The sequence below is a fragment of the Heloderma suspectum genome, chromosome 7 (genome assembly GCF_057233095.1).
Source record: "Heloderma suspectum isolate Gila_16-S chromosome 7, 16-S_ref, whole genome shotgun sequence".
NCBI classification, from domain to species: domain Eukaryota; kingdom Metazoa; phylum Chordata; class Lepidosauria; order Squamata; family Helodermatidae; genus Heloderma; species Heloderma suspectum.
In genome coordinates, this window is record NC_139464.1 from 46730860 (window position 1) to 46747774 (window position 16915).

The 16915-nt window shown below is 43.9% G+C and overlaps 1 protein-coding gene across 1 annotated transcript; it reads left to right on the forward strand.

Annotated features, from left to right (window-relative positions):
* The first annotated feature begins 1659 nt into the window (after positions 1 to 1659).
* Positions 1660 to 1866, forward strand: SMIM45 (small integral membrane protein 45). The gene has a single exon (XM_084811763.1). The coding sequence runs from the start codon at positions 1660 to 1662 to the stop codon at positions 1864 to 1866; it is 207 nt and encodes a 68-aa protein (XP_084667889.1).
* The last annotated feature ends 15049 nt before the right edge of the window (positions 1867 to 16915 follow it).

The following is a 16915-nucleotide window of genomic DNA, read 5'->3' on the forward strand; positions in this document are numbered from 1 at the left end:
ATGCTGAGATGCAGGATGCTGAGATACAGGGTTGCCAGCTCAGGGGCCAGAGGCAGGGGTGTGGTTCAAAACAGGGTGAGTTCTGGATGAGGCAGAACTGGATCAGAGGACCCCAGGCAGGGACGTAATCAGAGCTAGGTCAAAGGTCGAGTTCCAGAAAAGACAGTGGTACTAGTCATCTGCACTGCTACTCCCTATGAGGACCAAGGTCTGAGGCCAGAGCTTTTTAGACTTGGGTGGGCAGATATTGGCCTATGGGGTCCATTCACAACTCCTCAGGGACACTGGTCCATAAACCTAGGTGGTGTTCTTGCACTGCAAAGCCTAGTCTGCCAGGTGGTGGATCCTGGCACTGTGCAATTTGGCCCTTGCCAAAGAGACCCACTTAGTTATTTCACTGCATGCCTTTTGGCAAGCACCAAAGATACAGCTTTTAAAATAGGCTTTTGGATTCAGGTCATTATGTTTTTGTAAGGGATTTTGTTAGTTGTTGTTTCTATTCATTTGTTGCTTTATTCTGTAGGAGTTGTGTTTTTATTCTTATGTTATTGTTGCTTTTATCTGGATGTTGTTAGCCAACTTGGTTTCCCTGGAATGAAAGGAAGGAATGATTTTTTAAATATATAAATGGTCAATAAATAACATTTGCAATACTGCAAATTGATAAAGGAAAGATATGGTTTATTCTGATGTATCACTCTTTTATTTTTCCTCTAAGGATCTGGTGAGCCTTAAAAAAAAGAACTTCTTAACAAGCAATCTGAGAGAAGAAAGCTCAGTTTTCAAGGTAAGCTATTGTTTGGACTTAATAGACAAATTATTCTTTGCTAACCCTAGTGAAAGTAAGTACAGTGCATTACAGTAGACAAAAGACCTTAAAATGGAGGCATAGTGAATAAATCAATAAAAACTATTCAACAAAAGAAAATCCCAGCCGTGTTTCCTTCCTTTCTTCTGACTACAGTTATGTGTGATTGCTGGGAGATTAGTAAATGGTCATGATTCTGGAAAAAGAGAGTGGTAGTAAGCAGGAGAGAGCACTGATATATAAAAAAAAACCTGTGTGGAAATTCTTGAAGTGAGTACATTTGCGAAGGGAGAGAGGATCAGGATAATGTCTGCTATCCTTGCATCTGACCTCCATGTGTTGATCAGCCCTTGTGTACGCTGCCTCCATCCATAAAAGCTGTGTATGTGGAAGCTTAGATCTAGGCAAGGCTTAGGAACTAGGAGAAAAACAAAGTCTTAAATTTTGTTCTGAACTGCATATAGTTAATTAATTTCAGTAATACGTATTGACAGACATCAAACAAAAGATGAATCTGTGCAGGATTGCTTAGTTTCTGGTGTGTGTGTGTGTGTGTGTGTCTGTCTATCTATCTTGATAGCAGTAGAGGTTGGTGGCTCCTATTTCAGTGGGGCAGTGAATCCTCTCTGGGTTTCAATCAGAACCCTAAAGGAGCTAACCAAGGTGCTAAACCCATTTTGGAGATAGGGTTCAGCACTTTGGACCACTCCTTTAGAGTTCTGACTGGTTCTTACTGAAACCCAGAGTGGAGCCACTGCCCCACTGACATCAGAGCCACCAGCCTCTGCTGCTTGATAACGATTTTTATCAAGACCAACTGCGTGTGTTTGCCTTCCCTTTGTCTAGAGATCATGCCTCATTTCTTGGATTGGTTTGTGCCAATGTATCTGATGATCTCCATTCTCATCTTGGTGGGGTTTGGAGCTTGCATATACTACTTTGAGCCAGGACTGCAGGAAGCACACAAGTGGAGGACACAAAGGCCAATCATGGAACGAGATCTTCGGAAAACATTGATGATACGAGACAACCTTGCATTTGGGGTGCCTGAAGTCTAGTATTCTGTTATCAGAGACATGTGAAAGTATCTGGAAAGATGCAAAGTTAATTTTCTCCTTGAAATTACAAATTACTGTGTGAACTGTGGTTTGCTCAGGACAATTTCCAGCTGCAAGTGATGTGGTCAAACCATACCTTCATTCCTTGCTGACATGGGTCTCTGTTAATGAAGATGAATGTTGTTATGTATTTCTCTATTTCTATTTCTAAGGCAAGGCTTCTAGACTAAAGTAAGCTCAGAGCTCTGGGTTTCTGGCTCTAAATAACTGCCCGTAAGACTTCTGCATCTGTCCATCACTTTGAATTTTTGATCCTTTATACATAAAAGTCTCTGTTGGGCTGTTGAGAATAATCACACTTGTACATGAGCTCTAGACTTCTCCAGGAGTATAAGATGACAATATTTTCCCTGCAAGTCTGACCTGAGTATGTTGACTACGTGTCTCCTGGACCCGTGTCCATCTCGCCAAACTCAGTAGTGGCATCATTTCATTACTTTGATCACTTAGGTGAGGCACCCCCTGCCCCTGAATAAACTGCAGAGACTGAATTCCCTTCTCAGTTCCAAGACTGAGCTCGGTTATGCTGATGGACACATTCTGTGAAGCATATTAATTGCCAGGCTGCATCCATTTGTGTTTCAGTGCTCACAAGCACTGGCTCTAAACACCCAACAGAAATTCAAAACTTGAGAAATCCATGCAGATTAATTACTGAGAAGGTATTTCTCTTGCTTCTCCATAACCGGGGAATGTGTTACTAGGCATGGAGTCTTCTGCACTTCTCTATACTTGTGGGAGCCAGAATCCTGTTATGAGAAAAGCTGCACTTTTTCAATCCTCTGCTGCTGCAGTCTTTTGAAGTGGGCATATCAAGAGTGCCCCATCTAGCTCTGACAACCAAACTTAAAACTGTGAAACATCCCCCCCACACACACACAATCTACCTTTCTGCATCCTCCATAAAAGCCACTGAGCTGCAGGCTGTGACAGTGCAGTTCCAATTACTATACATTCTTCAGGAGCTCCATTGTATGGACTTATACAGTCGGTATTCACTCTATCCACACAGTTTGCACTTTGGTAACGTATCAGCCCTACAGGAAAGTCAAAGTACCATATGAAAACATTCCCACGTGGGAAAATGGGATCATCTGTAATCCCTGCTACATTGCTAATAGTGTGCAGATTGCATACTAATAATATTGGCAGAATCTAGAACCTATGGCATGAGGAGAATCCCCACAGCTGGTGTTACTGTGCCCCATTTTCTCTGAACTTCATTAGGGCATCATTTTTGACTGCAGGGTGGATTTTATTCCCTTGTTGGCAGGGTCTTACGTACATCTGCTCCATTGTGAAGTACTAGTCCTGTGATTTCCAGCTCTGCTTGCATGCATTCCATGCTAGGGACATGTGCCTTCTCCTCTGTACTCATGTGCGTATGTGCCACATCAAGGTAGCACAGACATTGTTACCACAGGTAACTGCATAGTTCCATTTTCAAAAGAGTTCCCAAATTTCACCATTGCCCAAATACCAGAGACACGCCTATACATTGGAATGCATTCACTGCCACCTTATACTATAGCACATAGTTCTTCTCTACATTCCATAGTCTCCTCATCTGTCAAGTGCTGCCTTCTCATACACATCAAGACATTCCATTGCTTCTGTTGTCTCGCTCAGTGCCATAGTCCCTGACAACTGCATAATACAGCAGGAACATGGAATCCTGCTGGAAAGATACTCATTCCTTCATTATGTCTTCTTGACTGGCTCACAATGAATTGTGAAACCACATGGCCAGTAATCGATCTTACTTGAAAATAGGTGGCATATTTTTCAGCAGCTACTGAATTTAAGCATCGCATATTGTGTGGTTTGTGGTGAGTGGCTGCCTGAGGATACTGCTAATGTTAGTAATGTTAGTTTTTAGTGCAAAAGTGGGGGTGGGTAGTATTGTTTTGTACAAGTGTATGGAATTCTTCTCAAGGCCTTTGGCCATACACATGCAAAGATCATACTAGGCCTCCTCACCTGGATCAAAATCTGATCTCGGAAGCTAAGTAGGGTCAGGCCTGGTTAGTACTTGGATGGGAGACCACCTGGGAATACCAGGTGCTGTATGCTTCCTGCATTGAGCAGGGGGTTGGACTTGATGGTCTTGTAGGCCCCTTTCAATCCTACTGTTCTACGATTCTATGATTACCATGGGTCTTGCTTCAAATATACAGAACACGTAAGATATCCTCCATTTCTGAGGTCACTGAAATAGCAGAATGGCTTTCCTGGTGTAGAACCATGTATACTACACCATGGATCTTGCCTAAGTATATGCCATTTTAAGCATCTGAAGAGTCTCATTCATTTTCTAATATGGTTAAATTGGTTATTGCCCCAGTCCAGGGCAACAGACTACACCAGGACCAGCCCTTCTATTACAGCAGCAGCTTTTGGATGCCATCAAAGGGTGGCAAATTGTCATTTATTTATACTGTGTATATGTGCATGTGTAATTCCTTCTCAGGCACCAAAATGTCTTGGGGCAGCCTTGAGCGGCATGCTCCTGTATGCAATGATTAGATCACCCTGACAGAGCTAACCTTCTGTTTATTAGGTGCAGATATGACCCTGATCCAGCACTTGCATGCATCTATGTAAGAGTGGCAGGTATGTGTGTGTGTGTTTTTAAAACTTCCGCAGCTGCCAGACTGATCCAGAAAGGGATCTGCATACACAAGCCTGCTTCTGTGTGCAGATTCCATGTCTATTTGTTTAAGGAGATCAGACTCTGCAAAGGCAGCACCATAAAGTTCCTAAGGTGATATTCCTAAGCATGGATGTATATAAATGGCCACCCTTCTGTATCCATGACACATCAGTTACTATTGCTGATATAGCCATAGTCTCTTGAATGTCACTCGGAGACCTGTTTTCTGGGCCTTGATTTCCTTTGTGATGCCTAGGCTACCGATGCAAATGAACGGACCCCAGGCTGAGCAACGGGGCAGCAATAAGTGTTCTCCTATTTGAGGACAGGAGTCTTAAGACTTTGTAGACAGGCTACATTATTCCTTCATTGCTAATGAACTGTGTGTGTGGTTTTTGGGGGGGCGGGGGACATCACACACCTCATGTCACAGAACTTTTTGCATTGAACCCACATGATCTTTCTTCTGTTCCAAGTTTCTTTTCTCAGGGCTGCATCACAAGATAGAAAAAAGAGTTGCGTAAGCAGCACACCCACCACATGGTAAGCATGCTGCAAATGTGTTTTTCATATTGCGTGAAGTAACCCTCAGTGCAAAAGAATCTCTCTCCTAGAGAATGATTCCATGACCATGGAAGCTTTTTAGAAGTGCATTGATTTCAATGGAACTGCAGAGCATGACCGAACAGTCACTGAGTAATAGTCTTGGCAGTGATATATGCTGTAAGGAAACAATACCCTTTAGCTTACCAGCCACACATGGCTGGGAATGAGACCCAAACTGAGGAATTCCATTTCTGCACATGGTACCAGCATAAAACCCACAATATGTTTTCCATTTCACCAGCATAAGACATTTTCATACAATGAAATAGACAAAACAGTGATGAGTCACTGAGTTTTGTGCCAACCTCCCAAGGATATGGGAGGCAGAGTAAGTATTGGAATTACCCCACCTAACTTAGAAGGAAGGAGAGCCAACCTATATTTGTGCTTGACTTTGATCAGAAAGAAACCACAAATCCTGTTCTTCAGAGGCTACTAAGGATTCGGGGGGTGGGGGGGGAGAAATGGATATTAGAATGGGTGGAGAACCTGTGGCCCTCTGGATTATGTTGGACTACAGCTCCCATCCTCTCTGACCACTGGTCATACTGATTGGAACTGATGGGAGTTGGAGTCCAAGAACATCAATTCCCCATTCTGAATTAGCATAACTAGTGGTCTGCCTGCATTCTGTCTTAAGCCTTGGTCACATTTCCTGTTTTGTGTGCCATGTTTTAAATGTTCTTGTCTACCCTGTCGCACTCTTCAGGCATAACTACCTGCATCTGAACAAGAAATGTTTTTTTTTGTGAGTGACATCTGTTTTAATTATGGGACAATCTCTTGACAGGATTGTGATCATTTTAAGGGTTTGTTGTAACTATTGTCATATTTTGTGCTGTTCCTAAAGTACCAGTTTGCTTGAGAAATCTACAAAGTTGAATTGTCATGTGGATGTTATGTTTCAGTGATAGCTTTTAGGCCACATCTGTGACCCACAGGTTGAAATTGACAGATCTTATCTTGGGCCATGATTAGGCTTTTGCAAGATAATATGTCTTTTTTTGACTGAAATAAGCAGACAACTCAGGCTTTGAATCTGACTAATTTTGAACTAAATATCAATATTCAGAAAATGTTGATACCTCAAATTGCAAAGCTGCAATCCTATACACGCTTCCTAAGAAGTACGTCCCATTGAAAACAGCGGGAATTATTCCTGACTAAGCATGCATAGGATTGCTGTGACATTTGTTACAATTCCAAATGGTTTTAATGGATCAAAATGAATTGGATGTTCACTTTTTTTTTGGATTTCAAATTTCTTCTGGCTCTTGCTGTTGTATTATTAGCACTAAAAATCATTCAGAGATAGGGGAATTTAAAGGCTTAGAAACCAAATGAAACAGAAGAACTCAATTTTTAAGAGGCATGCAGTTTGGCAGCTTGAGTCATGAATTGTCATGCTTTTTATTATTGGGACTATTTCGCCCTAATCCAGAGCCAGCAATTAATGCACAGAAGGCAAACGGCAGCATGCAACAGTCTGCTACAGGAGAGTTAAACCCACAGCTTGCCAGTGCAACCTGATCAGCTATGGGCGCCCAGGCTTTGCACCCTCCATAAGTACTGTGAGATACCTCTGAGGAGTGCCTCACAATGCTGATTGGCTATTTGGAGTGTATGTGTGTGTGTGTGGGGGGGGAAGGAGTGGATGCTGTGCCTGAATCCAGGGTTCCTTTTGCCCAGCAACCCGCCCCATCTGAGAACTGGTTGAAACTGTGGGAGGCATTTAACTCTCCAGACGTGATTGTTTTGTGAAGGTCTATGAGCTCAGTGGAAGGCTGCATGTGGCTAAGGTTATTTTGTAATTTTGTAAATCACAAATCTGACTCTCTGCCAGACTCAGGAAATCTGAAACGTTTCACTCATGACTCTGAAATGTGTAAGGCTGTCTGTCAGTAGGACTCGTATCACGCTAAGATACCCAATGGTCCTGCAGGCACAAAAGAATTGCTCGTGATGCTCCCAGTGTAACCAGAGCTTCTCACTGGGCAAAGCCTTTCACAGTCTGATACTACTGTGCAGTGAGCAGGAGCAAGGGAAAGGGAGATGCTCAATATTGGCTCCAGGTTTTGAGAGCCCATGGGGCAAATGCCCTCATTGGCCACCCTTGCCTTGGTGAGCCCACCTCCTCCTCACCACTGTCACCATTGCCCATTCAGTTTGTCCTCTCCTTCTGTGCTCAATTCGCACAACTCCCCAGAAGGAGAGTGCAAGGTACTGCTCCTTCTTCTCACTCATCACTGCTTTCCTGGAGAGGACAGGTGAATAAGCAGCGACAGCAAAGAGGAGAAACTAAAGGGCTCAAAGGCTGTGATGGTCAGCAGTGGAGCCCCTGCAGGTGTGTGGGCCTCAGTAGGTGCCCAGTTATGCCAACCCCGATAATGCCAGTCTGCTGTACTCTACAAGAAATGGTCCAAGCACAGAAACGTGTTTCCATGCAGGTTGCTGGCTTACCTTAATGACAGAACATCAACATGTTCTCATTGATTTTTATTCTATCCACTTTGTGTGTTTTTTTTTTACTTTGTATGCTGCCTTGAGAAGTGTACAAGAAAGGTGGCCTAAAAATAATTTTAAATAAATACAATTATTTCTGTGAGCCCATTTGGAGTATCATTCTGATATTAGGGGAACACGGAAACTAACACTTAAGAGACAGTTAGGCTGGATGAAGGATTTAAGAATACAGTGCAGGGAGCACACTTGCATAGGCAGTGGTGTGAATAAGCTGTGACCTTAGTTTCTACTACGAATACCTGTTTTTCCTTTTCCTCCCATTGTCAGCCAATCCAGTACTGTGAATTTAACTCATTTGCCTCAGGAGCTAAGGGGAAACTAAAAGTAGCCCCATCCCTGTGTGATGTTTCAAAGTATGTTCTCAGCTTGGGTTTGTGCTGTTCAGTCATAGATGCTCCTGATGAAATGTAATTTCATGTTAATTGTTATTTAGTGCTTTATTATGAACAGGTTTAAAGTTCTAATAAACTATCTACGGACAATCAAGTCTCCTGGTGCTTTGTTGCCTTTGACATCTGTGTGTTATGTTTCTAACAGGCAGTTTACATAACTGCAATGGTTTTTGTGCATTTTTCATGCACAGAGGCAGCAGTTACATGCACTGGCCATGTGTCACAAAGCACAATTGAATTATCAGCAGTTTACTGCAAATAGCATCTTTCAGGAGCAAGGAGCAGCCAGCAGGGGGCAATATTAAACAAGAAACTGATGCAGGACCCAATCCGGATTGGGAGGACATTCCAGATCAGGGCCTCATGCCTGTTTTTTCTTCAAAGTAAAAGTGTGCTTATCGTAATATGTAGTTTGGCCCTGTGTGGATTTTTCTCATAGGTGGTCTATTGTGTTGCACAGATGCACAGAAACCTTGGGGTGGGTGGATGTCTCAAACCATTTAAGTTAGGGGTGTGCACTAACCACAAGATTTGGTTCAAGCCCTGATTCAGTGATTCAGGAAACAACCACATTCACCTTGGACCAATTGAGAGGCCACCCCATTTGATTCAGGGCCCAAAGTCAATCCTCCATTGAATATCATTGCAAATTAACAAATGACAATAACCTTTTGCTATTTGACAGATTTTGATAAAATTTGCAAGCATACTGGCCCCTTGTGAGGTGATAAAAATGGACAGATTTCAAATACGTTTTTGTGTTTGGTGCCTTTAACATTTGATTACTTCTTTTAAAGGGAACTGCCAATAACTTTTCTATTTATTAAGAACATAAGAAGAGCCAGGCTGGATCAAACCAAGGGTCCATCTATCCAGGGCCATGTTTCTACGACAATGGAAGGAGAAGCGAATGGAGGAGTACCAGATTTTTTTTTAAAGGAATCAGTTTTGCTGCGCTTTGGTCAATGCGGGGCTCCACGAGGTTCTCTGCACCAGTAAAAATTGCTTCACAAAACATACTTCCTAGTTGGGGTGGGGGTTGGAGTGAATGTCATCTGACTGGCAGGGGCTGCTCAACCAGTAAGAGAAGCTTTTCCCCCTCTTCCCCCCTTTCTCCTTTCCCCTGAAGGTCCAGATGCACCTGCATTTCAGGAGCAAGCCTCACTGAGCACAGTGGGAATTACTTCAGAGTAGACACACATATGCTTGTGCTGGGAAAGAGGGTGGGGGGAGAACACAAAGACAAGAAACCAGCTCTCATTTTAACCTGCAGGATCTCTATAATGAAGGGTCAAAGTAGTTACTTCTTAAGGCAATAAACCAAACAAAAGAGAATTGGAGCCTCGAGATCGTGCTTTAGTGCACTTAGGGAATTGGGCTTTAAACTGTGCCATGTCAATTGAGGGCGATCTCTGTAAGTTCTGGTGTGGACATTCAGAGGGCAAGCCTCACTCAGCCCAAGAGGAGCTACGTCTGAGGACATACTAATGGCTTTGTTGTGGGAAATAGAGCAGTAAACGCAAAGACGGAAACCAGCCCCCATTTGAACCCGCAGGATCTCTATTAAACCAAACAAAGGAGAATCGGAGCCTCGAGATCACGCTTTACCACACTTAGGGAATTGGGCTTTAAACTGTGCCATGTCAATTGAGGGGGATCTCTGTAAGTTCTGGTGTGGGCATTCGGAGGGCAAGCCTCACTCAGCACAATGGGAGTTATTTCTGCGGAGTCACTAACAGGTTTGTGCAGGGACAGGAAACACACAGGAAACACTCCTTGATCGGGGTCATGGTGAAAGGCACACCCCTGCGCGGGGCTAGCATACCTGAGGTAAATGTGGGAGTTGGGGCACACAGCAACTATACTGAGGAGAACCCAACTTAAGGAAAAGAATTGGACTTTAAGCAGTCTCAGGAAATCTGTTTTTTCCCTGATAAACTCCAGGGTGGCTGCTGGATGGCCAAGATGTCATGTATCCCAACAACATCAACACGCAGCCAGCTTGGAGTAAATCGCTGGTGGAAACACCCACCCCTGTTCACACAGTAGTCAACCAGCTGTTGGCCAGGGACCTACAAGCAGGACATGGGTGCAACAGCACCTTCCTGTCCATGTTCCCCAGCAACTGGTGTACATAGGCATACTGCCTCTGATACTGGAAGTAACACTTAGCCATCAGGACTAGTAGCCATTGACAGCCTCCTCTAGGAAATTGTCTAACCCCCTTTTAAAGCCATCCAAATTGGTGGCTATCTCTATATCTTGTGGAAGTGAATTCCATAGTTTAACTGTGCGCTATGTGAAGTACTTCCTTTTATCGGTTCTGAATCTCCTGCCAATCAGCTTCATGGGATGACCCTCGATTCTTATATTATGAGACAGGGAGAAAAAAGTCTCCCTATCCACGTTCTCCACACCATGCATAATTTTGTACACGTCTATCATGTCTCACCTTACCCTCCTTTTTTCCAAGATAAATAATTGCGGGTGAATGGGGGGGGGCAGTAGAAATGACGAGATGACACAAATAGCTTTGGGATAAAGCTGGGCCACATTTATTGACATACTGGAATCTGCGAAGGAAGCACCGGTGGGCACGTAGAAAACAAACTAATCACAGCAGGTATCGAGTGAGGCATTCGTCATCTGGGGTGTGGCACACACTGCCACCACCCTGCAGATCTACCCAATTCTGGGCTGGGAGACCTTCCCCTGTCACCCCCCCTCGAGCCACAGAACCCGAGTAGGTGAGGAGGGTCGGCCTCAGAGGTAAGCCGTATCTTCCGATTGGGGCCACAAAACCCTGAGCCGAAAGCCTCGGGCTGTACCAGTCACCTGAAACAGTGCCTACAAATGCTCACCTGTCCTCTCCCCCAGCAGAGTGCCCGCCTGGAGCCGCCAGTCCAGTTATGTGACCAGATGAAAGTAGACATCAGATGACACCAATTCACCTATGTTACTCCCTATCCCACTTGCAGTGTGAAGTAGGCGAAAAACCCATAGCCCGGCCAATCTGGCTAAGGGCCAAAATTCCTACTCGGCCCCCAATAGGGAGACCAGTACAACCCACACTGCATGTTGGGTGGGAGGGAGGGAGCTAGAAAAGCAGAAATGAAGGAGGAAAGGGAGGCGGCGCAACCTAAATATCAGCCGGCTCACCCCCCTGCCCCGCCCTGACGTTGACAGCGAAGGCCAGTCCCACCTCCCCCCCGCAACATCGCCCCCCTGTGGCCAGGCAAGCCGGGTGCGGGGTGAGGGCGCTTCCAGCTGTGGTGACCTTCACTCATAGGGAAGTTGCTCCAGCCTCTGGTTCATTTTAGTTGTCCTCCTCTGCACTTTTTCCAGCTCTACAATATCTTTTTTTAGGTCCAGTGACAAGAACTATACACAGTATTCTAAGTGTGGTCACACCATAGATTTGTGTAAAGGTGTTATGATATTGGCAGTTTTATTCTCAATTCCCTTCCTAGTTATGACTAACATGGAGTTTGCCTTTTTTACAGCATCCGCAGACTGGGCTGACATTTTCATCAAGCTGTCTACCACAACCCCAAGATCTCATTCTTGCTTGGTCACCACGAGCTCAGATCCCATCAGGTTATACTTGAAATTGGGATTTTTTGCCCCAGTGTGCATCATTTTATTCTTGCTTACATTGACTCACAACTGCCATTTTGATGCCCATTCTCCCAGTTTGGAGGGATCCTTTTGGAGCTCCTCACAATCCCTTTTTGTTTTAACCACCCTAAATAATTTGGTGTCATTGGCAAACTTGGCCACTTTGCTGCTCACTCCTAATTCCAGGTCATTTATGAACAGGTTGAAAAGCATTGGCCCTAATATAGTTCCCTGTGGGACCCCACTATTTACTTCCCTCCATTGGGAGAATTTACCATTTATTCCTACTCTCTACTTTCTGTTGTTTAACCAGTTACTGATCCATAAGAGGACCTCTCCTTTTATTCCATGACTGCTAAGTTTGCTCAGGAGTCTTTGGTGAGTTACTTTGTTTGCTTGGACTTCAAAAAGGCTTTTGACAATGTCTACCAGATCACCCCTGTCTACATGTTTATTGACACTCTCAAAGTACTCTAAAAGGTTAGTGAGACAGGACTTAGCTTTGCAGAAGCCATGTTGATTCTTTTTCAGCAGGACTTGTCCTTCTATATGCTTACTAATTTTATAATGCTTTCCACCAATTTACCCAGAACAGATGTTAAGCTAAGCAGCCCTCTAATTTCCCAGATCCCCCCTGGATCCCTTTTTAAATATTGGTGCTACATTGGCCATCTGATACAGAGGCTGTTCTTAGGGACATGTTGCATATTTTGGTTAGGAGATCAGCAATTTCATATTTGAGTTCTTTAAGAACTGTAGGGTGGATACCATCTGGGCCTGGTGATTTATTTATGTTCAATTTGTCAATAAGATTGAGAATTTCATCTTTTGTCAACACTATTTGCCTCAGTTCCTCAGACTCCTTTCCTGAAACAGTCATATTATCTTCTGCATTGAAGACCAATGAGAAGAATTCATCCAGCTTCTCTGCAATCTCCTTGTCCTCCTTTAGTACTCCTTTAACTCCATTGTCGTCCAGCGGCCCAGCTGCCTCCCTAGCTGGTTTCCTGCTTCTGATATATTTAAAGAATTCTTTGTTGTTTGGCCTTGATATTGTTAGCAATATGTTCTTCAAAATGCTTTTTTGCATCTCTTATTGTCTGCTTGCATTGCCTTTGTGCAAGCTTGTGCTGCCTTTTGTTTTCCTCATTTGGGCAAGACTTCCATTTTCTGAAGGAAGGCCTCTTTTCTCTAATAGCTCCCTTAACACTGCTTGTTAGCCATGCCAGCAACCTCTTGGACTTGGTGCTGCCTTTCCTAACCTGTGGTGTACATTTTAGCTGGGTGTCTATTACTGTGGTTTTGAGTAATCTCCAAGCATTTTGAAGGGATTTAATCCTCTTGACTCCCCCCTTTAATTTCCATCAGTTCCCTCATTTTAGAGAAGTTTCCTCTTTTGAAGTAAAATGTGACTGTGTTGGACTTCCTGGGCAATTTTCCACTTAAATATATATTAAATCTGATAGCACTGTGATAATTGTTTCCAACTGGTTCAACAACATTTACGATTTGTACTAGGTCCTGGGCAACACCACATAGGATTAAATCCAAGGTCATCTCCTCTCTGGTTGCTTCCATGACCAACTGCTATAAGGCACAGTTGTTTAGGGCATCAAGAAATTTAACCTCTTTGTCATGGCTGGAACATGTGGGGGTAATTGAAGTCCCCCATTATTACAACACTTCCTTGTTTGGAGGCCTCCCTGATTTTGTTTTCCATCTAAAGGTCACCCTGAGCATTTTGTTCTGGGGATGATAGCATGTTCCTAGCACTAAATTAGTTTTAGAGCCCAGTATTTTCATCCACAGTGCTTCTGTGGTAGAGTTTGCCCCTTTTAGGTATTCTAGTCTGCTCGACACTATGCCCTCTTTGACATACAGAGCAACACCCCCCCTAGTACACCATTCCCTGTCTTTTCTGTAGAGTTATATCCAGAGATCACCGTATCCCACTGGTTCTCTCCGTTCCACCAGGATTCCATAATGCCCACCATATCCAGGTTCTCCTTTAAAACCAGGCACTTCAATTCTCCCATTTTGGCTTGGAGGCTTCTAGCATTTGCATAGAATCACCTATACATGGTGTCCCTCCCCGGATGTCTCTGGTGTGTGCATCTTTTGCTATGGCACTTAAGCCTCTTTGATTAGCTATCATGTTCCACCATATGCCCATAGCCTATTTCCTTCCTTTCTACATTTTGGCAATTGAAAACATTTTAATCTTCATCCCCTTGGGATGACTTAACCCGAACAGGATGCTTCCCAGCTCCTGTCAGCTTTCACCCAGGGTTTAGTTTAAAACTGCTCTGTCACCTTTTTTATGTTTAGTGCAAGCAGTCTGGTTCCATTTTGGTCCAAGTGGAGCCCATCCCTGTTGTACAGGCCCAGCTTGCCTCAAAATGTTCCCCAGTGCGTAATAAATCTGAACCCCTCCTCCCTGCACCACCGTCTCATCCAGGCATTGAGACTCCTCAGCTTTGCCTGTCTAGCTGGCCCTGTGTGTGGAACAGGTGGCATTGCAGAGGAAGCCACCTTGGTGGTCCTGGATTTCAACCTCCTACCTAGCAACCTAAATTTGGCTTCCAGGACCTCACAAGTACATTTGCCTGCATCGTTGGTACCAACATGGACCACGAACACGGACTACACCCCAGTGCTATCTACTAGGCTATCTCGACGGCGCATGATATCCACAACCTTCACACCAGGCAGGCAATTCACCATGCAGTCTATACGCCCATCACAAACCCAGCTCTCTGTGTGTTTAACAATCAAATCTCCACTACCACAAGCCCATTTCCCCCAGAGGCACGTCCTTGGAGGCACATCCTTATCTATTGGCAAAACTGAATGCCATTTACAGGCATAATTGCCCCTTCTAATGGGATCGTGCCTGCCACATTTCAAATGAATAGGTGCATGTTTATTGTGTGTGCAACAGCAGCTTTTCGAGTTTGGGGTTTTCAAAAAAAAAAGGATGCACTGATGTTAATGTGGGCAATAGTCATGAAAATAACATACGTACAATATTTCAAAAGGATAGGTGGAATGTTCTTATGTCTTCAGAGTGTTCGGGGGGAGAAGTGAATCATTTCCCCTTCCCACCTTCCATAGGGTTTGGGGCAATTTGTATGAAAATGGAATACATTATAGGAGTATCCAAAAGCAAGAAACCTGTGACATTTTAGAATGATGAGTGCAGGGGCTAGGGAGTTATGATGGATGAAAACCAGTTTACCCCTTCTTTGTTTTCATTTTCTTTGTGGCGAATGGAAACCGCAAGTACGGGGAAAACCATCATAAAAGTGCCAACCTAGTGGTATTATAACTCTTACTGGTAGGAGTGACTTTAAAGCTATAGAAATTTGTTTTGCAACATTTCCCCCCTCCCCCCCCCCATCTTTCTTCTCCTTCTTTTGTTCCTGTATCTTTCCTTGAACTATTTTTTATGGGATTTGCAGGCAGGAAAAATGAACAAAAACAACAAACACTAAAAACAGCACCATGACCTCATCACCTTCTCCTCCCACCCTAATCTTTCTTCTCCTCCTCCATGATTATTTTTGGGTGGTTATTTTTTACTGTGCATGTATGGAGTTGCACAGCTGTGAATTACCACACAATTTATTTTTGAACCTCCGTTAATGTACATCATCGAAGGTGAGCATGCAGACAGCAGATGAAAAAAGTATATATGAGAAAAAGGAAACTGAAATGGCAGCAGGCCCTCCCATTTCTCCTGCAATTGCAACACTATACTAAGGGTAGTGACATGTGCTCATATTACAAACCCAAATGATATAACACACATAACCCTTCAAACCCAACCTACTTCTCCCACAATTAGAACACCATACATTTGTGTGTGGCGCTTGGTTGCGTTATAAACCCAGTAGATACTGTGCTGTATTTATTAGTGTGTGCTCCAGGGCAATGACTGCATATTGAAAAAATACCTGCACAGCAGTGTCTCGCACACAAAAAGAGCTCTAGTGTAGATCTTCCCCTTGAATTAGGATTTTGATTGATGCTCAGATTTCTTTATATAGCATGATTTGGGCATATCGTCTACAATTAAGGAATCTGTACATCATTGGCTTATACCACTTATGTAGACTTGTCCAGGGATGACAGAGTTAGGGTGGCAAGAATGTGGTCGGGTCAAAGGCATGGAATGGAAATAATCTTAGGATTCCAGGCCCTTCAAGCCTTCCACAGAAAGCATATTGTTCCACCCACTCCTGCTCTTATGCCCTGTAAACGAACACTGGATGAAGTTGGAAGTAGGCATGATGATTGGGTAGATATTTTCTTTCCATGTATGACTTCAAGTAGGTCAGAGGCTCTAGATGATTCAAGACACTCAAATGATGTGTCAAAACTAAACCCATATGAGGCAGAAAACTTAAAGTCAGAAGCCAAGCCAAAGAGATGCAGAAAGGCACTGTAGAGCTAAAGCCACTTTTAAAAAGGCTTTAATACATTTATAAGGTTGCCGCTACGCATCACTATGGTCAGTGACAGAGGCGACAGGAAGTACTGAAGAGGTACTTCCTGTTGAGGGAATTTACAGCTCCTGTTGCTGTTCTAGTGCAATTCCAGCCCTGCCTCATTTGATGACCCTGCTTGTCCTTCTGGACTAGTAGTGACTGATCAGGGATCACTCATTGAACCATTACACTGAACTTTACCTACACATATATACCAATGCATTTAAAAGCATAAGAGCAACCATATTGGCTCAAGTCAAGTCATTGGCCCATCTATTCCACCGTTCATAGGAAGCTACTTTATACTGAGGCAGACCATTGGTCCATCTAGCCCAGTATTGTCAACGCTGACTGGCAGCAGTGGCTCTCCAGGGTTTCAGGCAGGATTTTTTCCAGCCCTAGAGATGCTGGGGATTGAACCTGGGACCGTCTGCATGCAAAGCAGGAGCTCTACCAGTGAGCCACAGCCCTCCTTTGAGGCTGCCACAGGAGAACCAGTTTTACTTGCAACTGGGATCTCCCACCTGTGGCAGTGGATGTGCTGTTAAAATTCTTTTTATAACGTACACCACCAAAACCTGTAGAAGTTTGGGAGTATAGCAAAAATACCCAGATCTATGATGCCTCAATGTGACGATGTGCCTTCTGCGTTTCAGGTTGGACTATTCCTGCCCTTCTTCTGCAGCTGGATATGCCACTAGTCCCAC

What these genes read in the sequence shown, in the direction of transcription:
- SMIM45 (XM_084811763.1), top strand. Translation starts at nt 1,660, where the DNA reads ATGCCTCATTTCTTGGATTGGTTTGTGCCAATGTATCTGATGATCTCC.